The sequence below is a fragment of the Nycticebus coucang genome, chromosome 13, assembly GCF_027406575.1.
Source record: "Nycticebus coucang isolate mNycCou1 chromosome 13, mNycCou1.pri, whole genome shotgun sequence".
Classification (NCBI taxonomy): domain Eukaryota; kingdom Metazoa; phylum Chordata; class Mammalia; order Primates; family Lorisidae; genus Nycticebus; species Nycticebus coucang.
In genome coordinates, this window is record NC_069792.1 from 85,504,745 (window position 1) to 85,520,580 (window position 15,836).

Sequence of the window (15,836 nt, forward strand, 5' to 3'; positions counted from 1 at the left end):
GGCAGGGAAGAGAAGTGTAAGCTCAGGCTCTTCCTCCAGCTCCCCCATGGCCTTCCCACAATAATCAGGGGAAGATCAAGGTGCCTGGGGCCTGGAACTTAAAAATGTGTGGCCCTATTTAACAAAAATAATGCAAAATTAGGAACAAAAGTGGCTGCTGCTGGCTCCCTGCCACTGACCCTGGCCCTGTGTGCCCACAGCCCAGCCCCGTGCCAGGCACGAACCTGCAGCTGGGCCCCTATCACAGCCTGCCCTCGTTCCTCCATTAGCCCAGGAAGCACTGTAGAGCACCCCAAGAGCCCTGGAAGCCTCTGCAACCCCATGGTTTGCTACCAAGGCCCATGCAGTCACCCATGTCACAGAGCCCAGCTGCCCAAGCCCAGAAGGCACAGGGCCTCCCAGACCCAAAGCTGGGTCATGCGCTACACTTGGCACCCTGGATCTAGGGCCACAGTAACAGCTGTAACCACAAAAACTGGGTAATATATTCACAATATAAAAGAAGTAAACTCTGCCTTTAAGAACTTTTTGTGGGGAAGTGGGGAGGAGCATAGAGCTTTGTATACATTTGAATTTAAGTTGTTTTCAAATTAAAATACACGGTAACAACAGCAATCTAGGTGTCCATTCACAGATGAATGGGCAAAGAAAATGTGGTACATGTACAAAATGAAATACTACACTGCCTTAATTGAGAAGGAAATCCTGTCATCTGTGACAATATGCATGACCATGGAGGACATCCTACTAAGTCCAGAAAGGCACAGAAAGACAAATAGTACATTATCACACGCACGTGTGTAATAAAAATGTCAAACTCGCAGAAACAGAGAGCAGAATGGTGGGGGAGGGAAGGGGAAAAGGGGAGATGTTGGTAAGGAATAAGTTTCAGTGATCTGTTGCACAGCAGGGTGACCATAGTTAAAAATAATGTATTTTTTAAATTGCTCGGAGAGAAGATTTCAGATGTTTTCATCACCACAAAAAGGGTGAAGAGTCTGGAAAGTAGCTGCTATGGTTTGGATATTTGTGGCCCAAACTTTGTGTTAAAGTTTGATCCTTAATGCTGGAGGTGGGGCCTAATGGGAGGTGTCTGGGTCACAGCAGCGGATCCCTCGTGAATGCCGTGGTACCATCCTACTGGCAATGAGCGAGGTCTTGCTCCATAAGTTCCCTCTAAAGCTGGTTGTTGTGAAGAGCCTGGCACCTCTCTCCCCTCTGCCTCGATTCCCCCAGCGTGATCTCAGCTCGTGCTAGCTCCCCCTCACCTTCTGCTGTGAGTGGAAGCTTCCTGAGGCCCTCACCAGAAGCAGAGGCTGGGGCCATGCCTCTCGCACAGCCTGCAGAACAGTGAGCCAGATAAACCTCTTTATTAGTTGCTCCGTTTTTGGTATTCCTTATAGCAACATAGATGAACAGAGCTAGTAGGTGAAGTGATGGGTTATGAATTATCTTGATTTAATCATTTCACAATATACCAATATACTTATACCAAAACATCACATTGGTACCCCATACATTTATACAATTATTATTTGTCAATTACAAATAAAGATCTGAAATGAATATGACAAAACATGGTAGAAACTCTGTAAGTTAACTCCCCAGCGGACCGTTAACAAACAGGTCAACGTACAGGAGTGGTCAACATAAGGAACGAGGCCTACCGTACTGACGCCTACACGTGGTGCGTGTCTGACCTATGAAAATTAGGAGGTGGTCAACGTAGGGAGGTGATCAGCTGTGGAGTTTCTACTGTATCAACTTTTTTTTTTTTTGTAGAGACAGAGTCTCACTGTACCGCCCTCAGGTAGAGTGCCGTGGCGTCACACGGCTCACAGCAACCTCTAACTCTTGGGCTTACACGATTCTCCTGCCTCAGCCTCCCGAGCAGCTGGGACTACAGGCGCCCGCCACAACGCCCGGCTATTTTTTTGTTGCAGTTTGGCCGGGGCTGGATTTGAACCCGCCACCCTCAGCATATGGGGCCGGCGCCCTGCTCACTGAGCCACAGGCGCCGCCCTACTGTATCAACTTCTTAAAAACTTGGAGCATAATAAATATGTGGTTTTCTGTAAATTATTTTCAGGATGTTTATATATTTCATAATTCAAATAAACTTAATGGTATCTTTAAAAGTAAGCAAGTATTTCAAAAAAACAAGACTAACAATACTACACACCTCCCTGAAGCCTTGGAAAAACTAATTAACATAAAGCATTGACATCAGTGCTGGCACCTGATAAGCACTTGCAAAACATTAATGATTTTTCCCAGTGCCACTGTTTAAAACAATTTAAAATCTTCCCCCTCCCTTCTAAAAGATGTTCTACAAAACAACTCAGCTGGGAGGGAAAGGAAAGAAAAGCCTGGAAGGACTTCCTGATGTCGGTGATCATCTGAATCCAAAGTTTGAGAAATACACCAGGGTTTCCTGGGTGAAGGTGAAGGCAAGAGTCAACTCAGCCTCTTCTTACCCCAACTGCATTATTAAAATATTCCACAGATGCCATTCTCTGCTCTTCTGTCTCCTTTCTTTAATCCTCTGCAGAGTCTCTTTTATGTTCCCAGGGGCTTTTTTCACCTACTGTCTAGAGAAAGTCCCCTTCATGACGAAATTTTGCTTACTTTCCTCTATATGTCTTCAACTACAGGGACCAAAAAGTAAAACCAACCCATTTCCTGCCCTTCCCAACAGTCAGGGGTGGCTATAGGAACCCATCCTGTTCCAGAGAGATAGTGGGGAGCCCACGGGGCAGATGCTTCTTGTTGCTTTTTTCTGTCTTAACTGCTCAGGACACCCCAAAGTACAGTGGCCATACAGAAACCACAAAAACAAAAGGGTTACATCCAGGCTGAAAAGGAGCCTGGTTTACTGAGGATTTTCCTTTTCATCCTACAAAATACACCTCCCCACTCCTTGCTTAGCTGCTGTTAGTTGGGCTTTCTATTACTTGCTGCCAAATACACTCAAGCGCCTCCATTGTCCATGTCAGTAAGGGATGGAGCTGAATCACCCTACCTGTGGGGAAGGATAGGGTCCTTCTTAGGAGGGAGGAGGGATGTCTGAGGAGCCCTGGCCAGTCAAACCATCTGAAAGCCAAGCCAGGCAATTCATATTGCCTGTCTTCCACTAGCTTGGTGCTGGTTATTGCTGCCATCTAGTGGCAATATTTTAGAATTAAAACCCTCTTTGGGGCCATGAATTATTTTTTTTCCCTTTAATTCTTCTGTCGTTCCATCTCCCATTCATTCGTTCATTCATACATTCCTTCTACAAATATCTTATGAAGACCTACTATGTGTGGCAAATCCTCGTGGATAACGAGAGGGAAATCCAGCTCCTTGCCTCTTGCAATTTACACACTTGGGGGAAGACAGCCAGGAATTGAATAAAAACAAATAGGACTGTAAAGAACATGGTACTACGAGGATCACTGATAGAAATTTGACTTGCTGGGGACAGGGGTGAAGGTTAGAGAAAGTTTTCCTGAGGAGGTTATGACTGGCCCCAGGTCTAAAGGATAAGCTATAACAGTCAGGCCACAAAGGCAGTTTTCTGGGCAGTGAGAGCAGTCACAAAGTCAGCTCCAATGAAGGAATAAAAGGCAGCCACAAGTGTTTAAATTGGTACAGTGTTCAAAGCCATTCTAGCATCTAAACTGATGCCATGATCGTGAGTTATAGTGATGTGATTGTTTTACCTGAGCATGAGCTGAAAGTATATTAGCTAATAAACATCTACAGAACTTGGGCAGCATCTGTAGCTCACTGGGTAGGGTGCTGGCCATGTATACTGAGGCTGGCAAGTTCGAACCCGCCCTTAGCCAGCTAAAACAATGACAACTGCAACAACAAAAAAATAGCTGGGTGTTGTGACGGGAGCCTGTAGTGCCAGCTACTTGGGAGGCTGAGGCAAAAGAATTGCTTAAGCCCACAAGTTTGAGGTTGCTGTCAGCTGTGACACCATGGCACTCTACCCAGGGCCACAGCTTGAGACTCTGTCTTAAAAAAAAAAAATCTACAGAACACTCAACCCAAGGAGAGCAGATACACATTCTTCTCAAGTTCACATGGAATTTTCTCCGGGGTAGACAGTGTGCTGAACCAGAAGATAAGCCTTAACAAATTTAAAAGGACTGAAATAACTGAAAATATGATCACAGTAGAATAACATTGAGAAGCAGTAACAGAAGTAAATTTGGAGATTTCCAGGTATGTGAAAATTCAACAGTGCATTCCTAAACAAACAATGAGTCAAAGAAGAAAAGATACAGACAGCCTGAGTCTTCATGCATGAGCAGGGGAAAGATTGCCCCCTGTAAGCAGTGGGGCAAAATAAAGATGTTTCTGGTTATACAGCACATGAGTTTTGGGTATTGATTTCACCATTTACATTTAAAATATTACAAATCAACATGTAAAAAGACAAGCATACACATATAAAAACAATTCATATTGGAATTTTGTTCCAGAACATAAAAAAGATTCAGTAAGTAAAAAAAAAAAAAAAAGAGAATTGCTTAAGCCCAGGAGTTGGAGGTTGCTGTGAGCTGTGATGGCACAGCACTCTACCCAGGGTGACAGCTTGAGCCTCTGTCTCAAAAAAAAAAACAAAAAAAAAGATTCAGTAAGACCATCCAGCATTAAAAAAGGTGTGAAATCATCACATATCTTATCAAAACCTGCTATTCTTCTCAGATTTTTCTAAATTTAAATATTATGGAGCCATAAGGTCTAAATATTATAATATGAATTATTTAAACCCAACATACAATAATGGAATATTCAATTTTGGCGTTAGAAAATATGTTTTACAATGTGACAACACTTTATATAAAAATTATTTCTGGCCAGGCATGGTGGCTCACACCTGTAATCCTAGCACTCTGGGAGGCTGAGGTGGGTGGATTGCCTGAGCTCACAGGTTTGAGACCAGTCTGAGCCAGAGCAAGACTTCCTCTCTAACAAATAGCTGGGCATTGTGGCGGGTGCCTATAGTCCCAGCTACTCAGGAGGCTGAGGCAAGAGAATTGCTTGAGCCCAAAAGTTTGAGGTTCGGTGAGCTGTGATGCCACGGCACTCTACCCAGGGAGATAAAGTGAGACTCTGTCTCAAAAAAAAAGTTATTTCTAAATGTCAACTTTAAATAGAAATTGAGGGAATGTGGTTAAATGTAGAGTTTACATGACCACAAAATTTGAGAATGGCCACCTGGGAACACAGATTCAAAAAAGTAAAAGTTAGTCCTCCAAAGTAGAGACGTTTGGGGGGCTTACAGAAATAAATTTTGGAACTTCCACACAAGACTAGCACATAAGGTAGTGTTCTTTTCAGGGAAGGTATATTTAACATTCCACATTGAGGGTGTAACAGTCCTAGGGTCTTTTGCGCCATCTGTTCTGAGTTGGGTGAGAGATGAAAAAGGAGGAAAGGACAAAAATCAAAAGGGGAAGAGGCCTTACCTCTGGCACCATTTAATCTTTCTTAATCAATTTACAGAAAAAGAACTAGAAAGGGAGTTAATCTTTACTCTGAGATGCAGAAGCTGCTGCTACATGCTGCATGTCAGACCACATCATCCACATTTCCTTCAAGGCTCAACACAACTTTTGGGTTCCAAAAATTATAATTATGTTTGAATGATTTATTTTTACACTATCTTGGTTTTAAATTCAAACATATTGACTTAAAATAAAGGTATCCAAATAATTATATGTTAGTAGTGAAATAAAGACACAAAGCTCACTCAGGACACTGTGAGGAAATTTGGAGACCAGGTATAAGGCAGTGTCACTGGCATAGAAGGGGATTCTTGGGGAACTAAGTAGCAAGTAAACTACATTAAAAGTGGAGATGGATTGGTTTAGAGTGCTGTGGACAAGAAAGAAGCAAAAGTTGAAGCAAAGTCCCAAGTTTCTGTCAGGGGCATTTCGCAAACTAAAGAAGAGTGAGGAGGACACTAAGTTGAGCTTAATTTTTGAAGTGTTGAATTTGAGATATGTGAGAAACACCAAAGAGGCAAGGTATGGTAGACAGATAGGAAGAATGGTACACATGTAGGAAGCAATATTTCAGCAAGAGGGGAATGACTTGATCTCTTCTTCACACTCACAAAACACTTTCAGTTGCAACTACCATAGCACTTAACCCATTACATTAATGTTATTTGTAAGTGCATTGACAGCTCAAATTTGAGTTCTGTGAAGGCAAGAATTGAATTTTACTCAATTCTCTTTGGTTTAATGGGCTTAAACCATTGTTAGGGTGGGGGAGAAGGGTAGGGAGGATTGCAAAATGGTGTTCAAACAATGCAGAAGGATGATGGGCATGGTAACATCCACCTTGTAGTCCAAGATACACAGGACCCTGAGGTGCAGGGATTGCTCGAGCTCAGGAGTTTGAGATAAGCCTGAGCAACATGGTAAGATCCCATTGCTACAAAAATATTAAAAACACCTGGGAATGGTGGGGCACACCTGTAGTCCCAGCTACTTGAGAGGCTAAGGCAGGAGGATTGCTTGAGCCCAGTAGTTGAAAGGTGCGGTAAGTGATGACCAAGACAGTGAAGTCCAGCCTAAGTGACAGGAAAAGACAGCATCTCTAAAAGAGAGGGAGGGGGATTTTTAAAGATGATAGAATGTTTATATACTAATAGGAATGATCCAGAGACACAACCGAGTGGGGGCTGGGTAGAGGAAGAGGGGAATTGAATATGCAGGATGTAGAGAGAATTACAAAAAAAAAACTGAATTCTTGAGGGAACTCTGGAGGACACTACAGAACATTCCTCAGAGTTAGTCCAACAAAGGTGTGTAGAAGCTGGGATATTTATTTACCAACTCTGTAAGTTATTGGTTGAAGAATACTCTTGGGAGATGTAAGCATGTGTATTAATTTCCCAGCATTTCTGGTCTGCCCTGGACATGGGTTAAGCCAATTCTGGTGACCAGGAAAAGCCATCAGACAAAGATTCCTACTTGCTACTAGAAGCCATTGAGTGGCCTAGATAAGCATGGAGAGTGTCCCACAGGAATATGAGTGACTTACAGGGTCTTTGACACTGATCCTGATGATGTTTTTCTTCATGGAATGTGAGTCTTAAATGTAGAGATGAGACTGAAAAACAACAACAATTCTGACTGATACTGAAATAGGTGTCAAGAAAGAAGAGTTTTAGTCAGAACATTATATTTCCCATCCAAAGGAACTTGAAAAACAATAATTAGGAACTTCAATTAATATTAACCTATCTGGATTTTAATATCTTAACCTGTAGAATGGTGGGAGGTGAGTAGAAGGGATAGGGCTTGTGAAAGTTCTAATTTTCAATTATTTGAATTTATCTGTATGGATTCCTCTTTGTCTTCCTCAGACAGCAAAGTATTTCAACAAGTATTTACTATCTGCCACCTAATCAACTCAACTTTGTTACTACTTTATAATATATCTTTTGTGAGAATCTACTCTTTAGTTATTGTCTAAAACACTTTATAGATAGTGTCTCTAATCACAATAGCAATCCCCTGGAGAAGATTAAGGTAATTTTCTTCTTAAAAGTGAAATTCCAGTTTTGAGAGGCTATATGATTTACTCAGATCCTTCTGATTTTCAAGACGGCGACGACTATCTTAGCAAGAAAAAAGAATGAGGAAGTTACATTTGACTCTCCACTTTCAGCAAATAAGGTAGCTCCTGATATGGACCTGAGAGCAGCATTAGGATGGAAAGTATTTTTCCAAATTCAGACCATCATTTCATGATTTCTTTCTTTGGATTCATGTGCAGCATTGAAGAAACTCAATGGGTTCTGGCGGATACCAACTAAACTGAAGTCTTCTAGCCCATAGAATTCCTTGTCAAGTGTGGCTAATACCCTCCCAGGCTGAAGAAAGCAATGGTCGGCCACAACAAAGATGGCTGCAGCGGCTTCACCACGGCAACCGCTACGCCACTCACCAATAAGCGCATCAATACATTTAGTTCCGGCCTGTTAGTTTGGCGTCACTTCCGGTACCGTCACAGTGGCGTGCCCTATTGAGTGTAGAGAGGAAGGTGAACCGACTCCAAGAAGCACTATTGCCGACGGAATCTGACAGAATGTGGACGCTCACAACATGGAGAGAGAAAGCGGGAAGTCCGTGACTGTTGTCGCAGTTGTGACTGAACCTCGGTTCGCTCAGCGATATAGGGAATATCTGGAGAAGCAGAAACTCTTGAATAGACAGCACCGTGTGGAAAAGATGCCGGATGGCACCGTGGCGCTCCCGGTGCTGGGAGAGACCCTTCCGGAGCGGCACCTGCGAGAGCTGAGCAGTCGCGTGGCCCCAGGCAGCACCTGTGTGCTGACGCAGCTCCAGGATCCTGCTCCTTCAAAAAAGGCCCAGGGTTGTTCACCTGCCCAAAGATTGTGTCTTGAGGTGAGTCGCTGGGTAGAGGGCCAGGGAATCAAGTGGTCCTCTGAGTTGGAGGCTGATTTACCCAGATCTTGGCAGCGGCACGGGGACCTCTTGTTACTTAGTGAAGGCTGTTTTCAAGACAAGCAATGGAAAAGTCTGGAACCAGGACTCTGGGAGACCGTTGCCTCGGCACTTAATGTCCAGCGTTTGGCAAAACGAGGGCGGGTATCACCAGATGGCACTCGAACTCCAACAGTGACTCTTTTGCTGGGAGACCACGGCTGGGTAGAGCACGTGGATAATGGTATCCGATATAAGTTTGACGCGACTCAGTGTATGTTCTCCTTCGGAAACATTACGGAGAAGCTGCGAGTGGCATCGCTATCCTGTGCTGGAGAAGTGCTAGTGGATCTCTATGCTGGGATTGGTTATTTTACATTGCCCTTCCTAATTCATGCTGGGGCTGCCTTCCTTCACGCCTGTGAGTGGAACCCCCATGCTGTAGCTGTTCTGAGAAATAATCTGGAGATCAATGGAGTAGCAGATCGGTGCCAGATACACTTTGGGGATAACAGGAAGCTGAAGCTCTCAAACATTGCAGATAGGGTGAACCTGGGGCTGATTCCTAGCTCTGAAGAAGGCTGGCCCATTGCCTGCCAAGTGCTACGTGGAGATGCTGGTGGTATTCTGCATATTCATCAAAATGTGGAATCTTTCCCAGGGAAGAATCTCCAGCCTCCTAAAAGCAATAAAATGGAGAAAGAGCATTGGCCTTATCCTCAGAAAATTATCACCAACCTGTGGGAAAATGGAGCTACCAGGGAGTCCAAGAGAAAAACACTGTCACCAGCCACCAAACCAGAGTGGCAAAGGTGGGCAGAATCTGCAGAAATTCGAATTGCCTCTCTTCTTCAGCAGGTACATGGGAAACCATGGAGGACACGAATCCTGCACATCCAACCAGTCAAATCCTATGCTCCCCACGTGGATCACATAGTCTTGGATCTGGAATGCCGCCCTTGTCCTTTAGTGGGCTAGAGGAGGCGAATCTGGGGATAGAAGGGATTAATGTATGAGTGGCCCTTCATGCATCAGCTGAGGCTGAGTTCTAATTCCTTTTGTGTCCTGGTGATGTTTTAATATTCTGTGACACTGAAAGCAACCTCTCAACCAATCGTATTCATTTATCTTCCAGAGATCACACTGAGAATGAGCTACATACCTGGGAGAAACAGCATGGCTCATTGAAAAGAGGTTCATCTGTGCAATTATGAATTACTAATTCTGACCTCAGTTCTCACCTTGGGTGCAAGGCTTCAATATTCTTTGGCCTTGGATTTCCTTATATGCAAAATGAGATTTCCTTGAACTGTCTCATGTGGCTATTGTGAGACAGTTGTACACAGGGCATTGGTTAGAGTGAAGGACACAGTACTGCTATAATATGGAAAATCAACTGGGCCAGGATGGAAACTGGGAGACTGGTGAGGAGGCTTCTGTTGTTGTGCAGGTGTGAGGTGATGGTGACTTGGATTAGGGTGGTGGCTGTGGGAGGTGGATGGATTTGAAAAATAAAATTTACAGGCCCAAACATTGGAAACCAAATGAAGTCATTAATATAATGCTGCTTTGTATTATGACGGACTAAATTAGGGAGGGGTGGGAACAAAAATTAGTATGTTCCATTCTTCTACTTTAGCATTCCTAAATGAGTATGGGGGAATCTATATTAGATTCATTGTGGTAGAAAAAGGGTTAAGAACACTCCTCTAAATCATAGGGAATCTAGATTTCTAGACTTAAGCTTGTGCAATGGCTCCCAATTACTAGCTATTTTTTTTTTAAAGTTCTGATTAAAATCTTAGATTTTTATAGGCCTCAAATTCCCTCTTCCTCTTCCTTCCCTAGCTGATAACATCAGGGACAACAAAAGAAGCTATAGGTAATGTGAAATATTTTGCAGAATTTTTCTTTTCTTTTATTTTTTTTATCGTTGGGGATTCATTGAGGGTACAATAAGCCAGGTTACACTCATTGCAATTGTTAGGTAAAGTCCCTCTTTATTTTGCAGAATTTTTCAAGCCTCACCTTATTTTGTGGCTGGCTGTCATCACCATGGTTTGTTATTAGGATGTCTAATTGTTGAAAATTACTCAGACTTTTGGTACATTTTGAAACCATCTGAGCTTGTTTGCTTAATGAAGTACAGAAAAGTGAGTTTTTATCAGGATTATGAGGGTACCTGACATTTGGCTGGCTGGAGTTGGTCAGGGTTGTTTGTCTTTCTCTTCCAACAGAGGCAATAAGAGTTGGTGCTGTTTGTGATATGCAGCAAATATTAAAAGCCTACTATATGTAAAAGCAGGAAATATATAAAGACTCATTTGATGAAGTTTCTGTGTTCTGAGGAACTAACTAGCAGCAGTACTCAAAAGCTTGCAGTACAATTAGTGCCATAATAGTGACAAGTTGTAGGAGTGCCAGGGTGGGAAAGAATTCTCAGAATTGAAGAGGAAGTTTTCAGAGAGGTAGTGTTTGAGTTGGATCTTGAAAACTGGGAAAGACTTTGATGGGTGGGCGGGGGAGCAGTTTAAAAGAATAACAGATGCAAAAGTTTGAATACCTAGAAAATGGGCCATTGTCATTATTTGATCAGTTTGGAACAGAGGAAGCAGTGAGGAATGTGTTGAAGAAGGGCATTCATAAGGATTAAAAAGCATGGTGTCTTGTATACAGTAAGCCCCCAGGGAAATGTCAGCTACCATGTGATCCCACCACGGAAAGCAGCAGGCTTGTTTCCATTCTTATCTCACAGAGTGGCCTTCCTATGTTTACATTAGTCATTGCTTCTTTACACAGTGGGTTTCTTCTCACTTGTGTGCCCATGGATGCTCTCCTCAAACTGAAATCCTCAAGATGTCAATCTGGGGCTTGACCTAATACAGGGAGGAATGCAGAGGAGAAACATTGGGGAAGACGAGTTACAGCCATGTCTAGGGACTGGGGAGTTGCCTTTTTGCCATTAGCTGTGGACAGACAGCTGACGTCAGGGATAGTTGGTCGAATTCATTCAACCAGTGGTTGTTGAACTCCTGTTCTATAGATCTTAATCTATATAGCAGACCCTGAGTGTACAGTGGTCAAAGACTGACATGGACTCTGCTTTCATAAATTTAAGTTTCATTCATTCAGTTCCTGGCTGCTTTACTTTCTGTGCGACTCCAGTGAAATGAATCTCAAGTTTTAGTTTCTTCATTTGTATGTTGGGGATAAGAACTGTACATGTCCTATAGGGTAGTTGTTAGATTCAAATGAATTAACAAAGCCCCAGCCCCCAGGAAAGTCTTTGACTCTGAAGATGAAGCAGCTGGGCACGCTATCACTGGCAGAGCAGAACTGTAGGACTCTGATTTCTTTTCTTTTTTTTTTTTTTTTTTTTGAGACAGAGTCTCAAGCTGTTGCCCTGGGTAGAGTGCCATAGCGTCATAGCTCACAGCAACCTCAAACTCTTGGGCTCAAGCAATCATCTTGCCTAAGATTTTCTATTTTTAGTAGAGATGGGGTCTCACTTTTGCTTTGGTCAGGCTGGTCTCGAACTCGTGATTCCAAGCAATCCACCAGCCTCAGCCTCCCAGAGTGCTGGGATTACAGGCATGAGCCACTGTGCCCAGCCTAGGACTTTGATTTCTTTTTTTTCTTTTCTTTTTTTATTTTATGTTTATTTATTTTTATTAAATCATAGCTGTGTACATTAGTATGATCATGGGGCACCATACACTTGGTTCATAGACCGTTTGACACATTTTCATCACACTAGTTAACATAGTTTTCCTGGCATTTTCTTAGTTATTTTGCTAAGACCTTTACATTCCACATTTACTAGGATTCACATATACCCTTGTAAGATGCACTGCAGGTGTAATCCCATTAATCCCCCTTCCTCCACCTACCTCCCCCCTCCCTCCCCTCCCTTTCCCCCTTCTCCCTATTCTTAGGTTGTAACTGGGTTATAGCTTTCATGTGAAGGTCCTACATTAGTTTCATAATAAGGGTGAGTACATTGGGTACTTTTTCTTCCATTCTTGAGACACTTTACTAAGAAGAATATGTTCCAGCTCCATCCATGTAAACATGAAAGAGGTAAAGTCCATCTTTTTTTATGGCTGCATAATATTCCATGGTGTACATATACCACAATTTATTAATCCATTCGTGGATGGATGGGCACTTGGACTTTTTCCATGACTTAGCAATTATGAATAGGGCTGCAGTAAATATTCTGATACAAATATCTTTGTTATGATGTGATTTTTGGTCTTCTGGGTATATGCCCAGTAAAGGGATTACAGGATTGAATGGCAGATCTATTTTTAGATCTCTAAGTGTTCTCCATATCTCTTTCCAAAAGGAATGTATTAATTTGCATTCCCACCAGCAGTGCAAAAGTGTTCCCTTTTCTCCACATCCACGCCAACATCTCTGGTCTTGGGATTTTGTGATGTAGGCTAGTCTCACTGGAGTTAGATGATATCTCAAAGTAGTTTTGATTTGCATTTCTCTGATGATTAAAGATGATGAGCATTTTTTCATATGTCTGAAGGCCATGCGCCTGTCTTCTTCAGAGAAGTTTCTCTTCAAGTCCCTTGCCCAGCCTGCGATGGGATCCCTTGTTCTTTTCTTGCTAATGCGTTTGAGTTCTCTGTGAATTCTGGTTATTAAACCACGGAGACATAACCTGCAAATATCTTTTCCCATTCTGAGGGCTGTTTGCTTGCTTTACTTACTGTGTTCTTGGCTTTGCAGAAGCTTTTTAGTTTGATCAAGTCCCAGTAGTGTATTTTTGAAGCAGCTTCAATTGCCCGGGGGGTCCTTCTCAGGACTTTGATTTCTTAAGGAGATCCTTGATCAGCTATACCAGCCCTGAAATATCTATCTCTGAACTTGTCAAATGAAAAAAACAAACAAACAAACAAAATCCTGTAATCCTTGTTTCCTAAAACAAAAAACAAAACCCTATTCCTCTAAAACAAAACCCTATTCTAGTCACTGTGTCACTGCAGGGATTTTTTTTTTATTATTAACAAGCAAGAAATATTTTTGATATTCTGAATATTGGATTAACCAGGTAAATTAGACATATAAGATAGAGGTGGGTAAATAAAAACAGTAGCAGAGTGGGAATGCTCAGTCCTCTCACCACCCAAAACAGCATTTTGAAATTAAAAGTTCTTTTTCAGATGTTTCAACTGTTATTTATGCTGCCATCTAGTGGAGATGTTGTGAAAGAAAAATTCATTCAGCCTTGACCTGTTTTATCCATGACTCCAAGATGTCTTTATTTTCCTTCTTTTTGCTATCCTTTTCTTTTTTCTATTTGATAAGTGGTTTTGAGCCCCAATAATATGCCAGACACTGTGGCAAACACTAGGAACAAAACAGCAAACAAAATCAGGCCCAATCCCAGACTCCCTGGACCTTATACTCTAATGAAGGGGGTGGGGAATAAGGATTAATTGAATAATCACACACCCCATATAACATTTCATATACCAATCCCACACTCCATGGACCTTAGTCTAATGGGTGGATAAGTATTAATTGAATAATTACACATCTCATATAACAACTCACATTTTAGTAAATTCTGTGAGAACAGGTTCTTGGTCCAATAGGAACCTATGCCATGGGTTGACCTGGTCAGGGAGGGCTTCCCTGAAGATGTGATGACTGAGTTCGGAGCTGAAGGGTAAGCAAGAATTAATGACAAAAACAGGGGGCAACTTTCCAGGCTGTGAGAACAGTGTGTAAGGTCTTTGTGGAGTATTTTTTTTTTTTTTAGAATATTTGTTTTTTATTTTGTTTTTTTTTTTTGGCTGGGGCCGGGTTTGAACCCACGACCTCCAGTATATGGGGCTGGCATCCTACTCCTTTGAGCCCTTTGCGGAGTACTTTAAGGGGTTAAAACTCAGGGTGGATGAAAAAGAAAGAGTAATGGACAAAAAGAGTGTCAACCAGGCTACCGAATTAAGTGACAGTCCAACCATAAATAGACAGTATAGGCTATGTTAAGAATGTTATCCCAAGCAGTGGGACATGTTTGGAGGGTCAGTGCAAAAATGTGACATGGTTAAATATGTGGGGTTTTATAAATTCATATTTTATCAAAATCCTAGTGGTTCTAAAGCACTTTAAAATATATTCTCAGCCAGCTGCAGGAGATCACCCCTGTAATCCCAACACTGGGAGGCTGAGGCAGGAGGATCACTTGAGCCCAGGAGTTTGAGACCAGACTGGGCAATGCAGAAAGACCCCATCTTTATAAAAGATAAAAAATTAGCCAGGTGTGGTGTTGTGTACCTCTAATCCTAGCTCCTTGGAAGGCTGAGGCAGGAGGATCACATGAGTCTGGGAGCTGGAGGTTACAGTACACTGATTATGGCACTGCACTCCTGTCTGGGCAACAAAATAAACCCCTGTCTCTAAAAAAGTATACTCTCAAAACACACACACACCCCTAGTATTCTTCTCCCTTAGTCTATCTACCTTCATTTCCAACAACTGTTGTGACATGGGATTTTACCTTATACATACAATTCACAATCAAGAATTTTTATTTTTATGTTCCATGGGAGAAATAATGCTGGCTTCATAAAAATGAGCTAATTTAGTTAGGATGTAATCCTTCCATTTTCTGAAGGAGTTTTTGTAGAATTATTACTTCTTCCTAATGTTTGTTAGGGTTCCCCCGTGAAGCCATATGGGCCTGGATTTGTCTTTATGGGAAGGTTTGTAGCTATAAATTTAATTTCTTTAAAAGATACCCCCTAAATCTATTGATTTTTTTAAAAACATTTATAAGTTCCTGAGACTTGGAAGAGTTTGACAAAAATATATTTAGTTTATGATTGTTTTATACATAGATTTACTAACTTTTTCACTCATTATTGAAAAAAATTCACTCTAGTAATAACATATGTACTTCAGTTGATACAATATGTAAAGCAAATTAAGAATGTCTTAGGCCAGGTGCAGTGGCTCACACCTGTAATTCGAGCACTCTGGGAGGCCGAGGCTGGTGGATTGCTTGATCTCAGGAGTTCAAGACCAGCCTGAGAAAAAGCAAGACCCCTATTTCTAAAAAATAGCCAGGTGCTATGGCAGGCACCTGTAGTCCCAACTACCCAGAAGGCTGAGGCAAGAGGATCACTTGAGCCAGGAATTTGGGATCGCTGTGAGCTACGATGTGAAGGCACTCTACTGAGGGTGACTGAGTGAGACTGTCTCAAAAAAAAAAAAAATTTCTTACTGCAATTATGTTTAAAATGATTACCAATATTATAAATATTAAAATATTAATACAGTGACATTTTTTCTGATAAGATACACATAATTACCTGCAAGATTACTTGATCATTGATCACTCACAATTTCAGAGAG

At 42.0% G+C, this 15,836-nt stretch overlaps 1 protein-coding gene across 1 annotated transcript; it reads left to right on the plus strand.

Annotated features, from left to right (window-relative positions):
• Positions 1-7,290: 7,290 nt before the first annotated feature.
• Positions 7,291-10,364, plus strand: TRMT12 (tRNA methyltransferase 12 homolog). Its single transcript, XM_053558852.1, has one exon. The coding sequence runs from the start codon at positions 8,118-8,120 to the stop codon at positions 9,435-9,437; it is 1,320 nt and encodes a 439-aa protein (XP_053414827.1). The 5' UTR covers positions 7,291-8,117; the 3' UTR covers positions 9,438-10,364.
• The last annotated feature ends 5,472 nt before the right edge of the window (positions 10,365-15,836 follow it).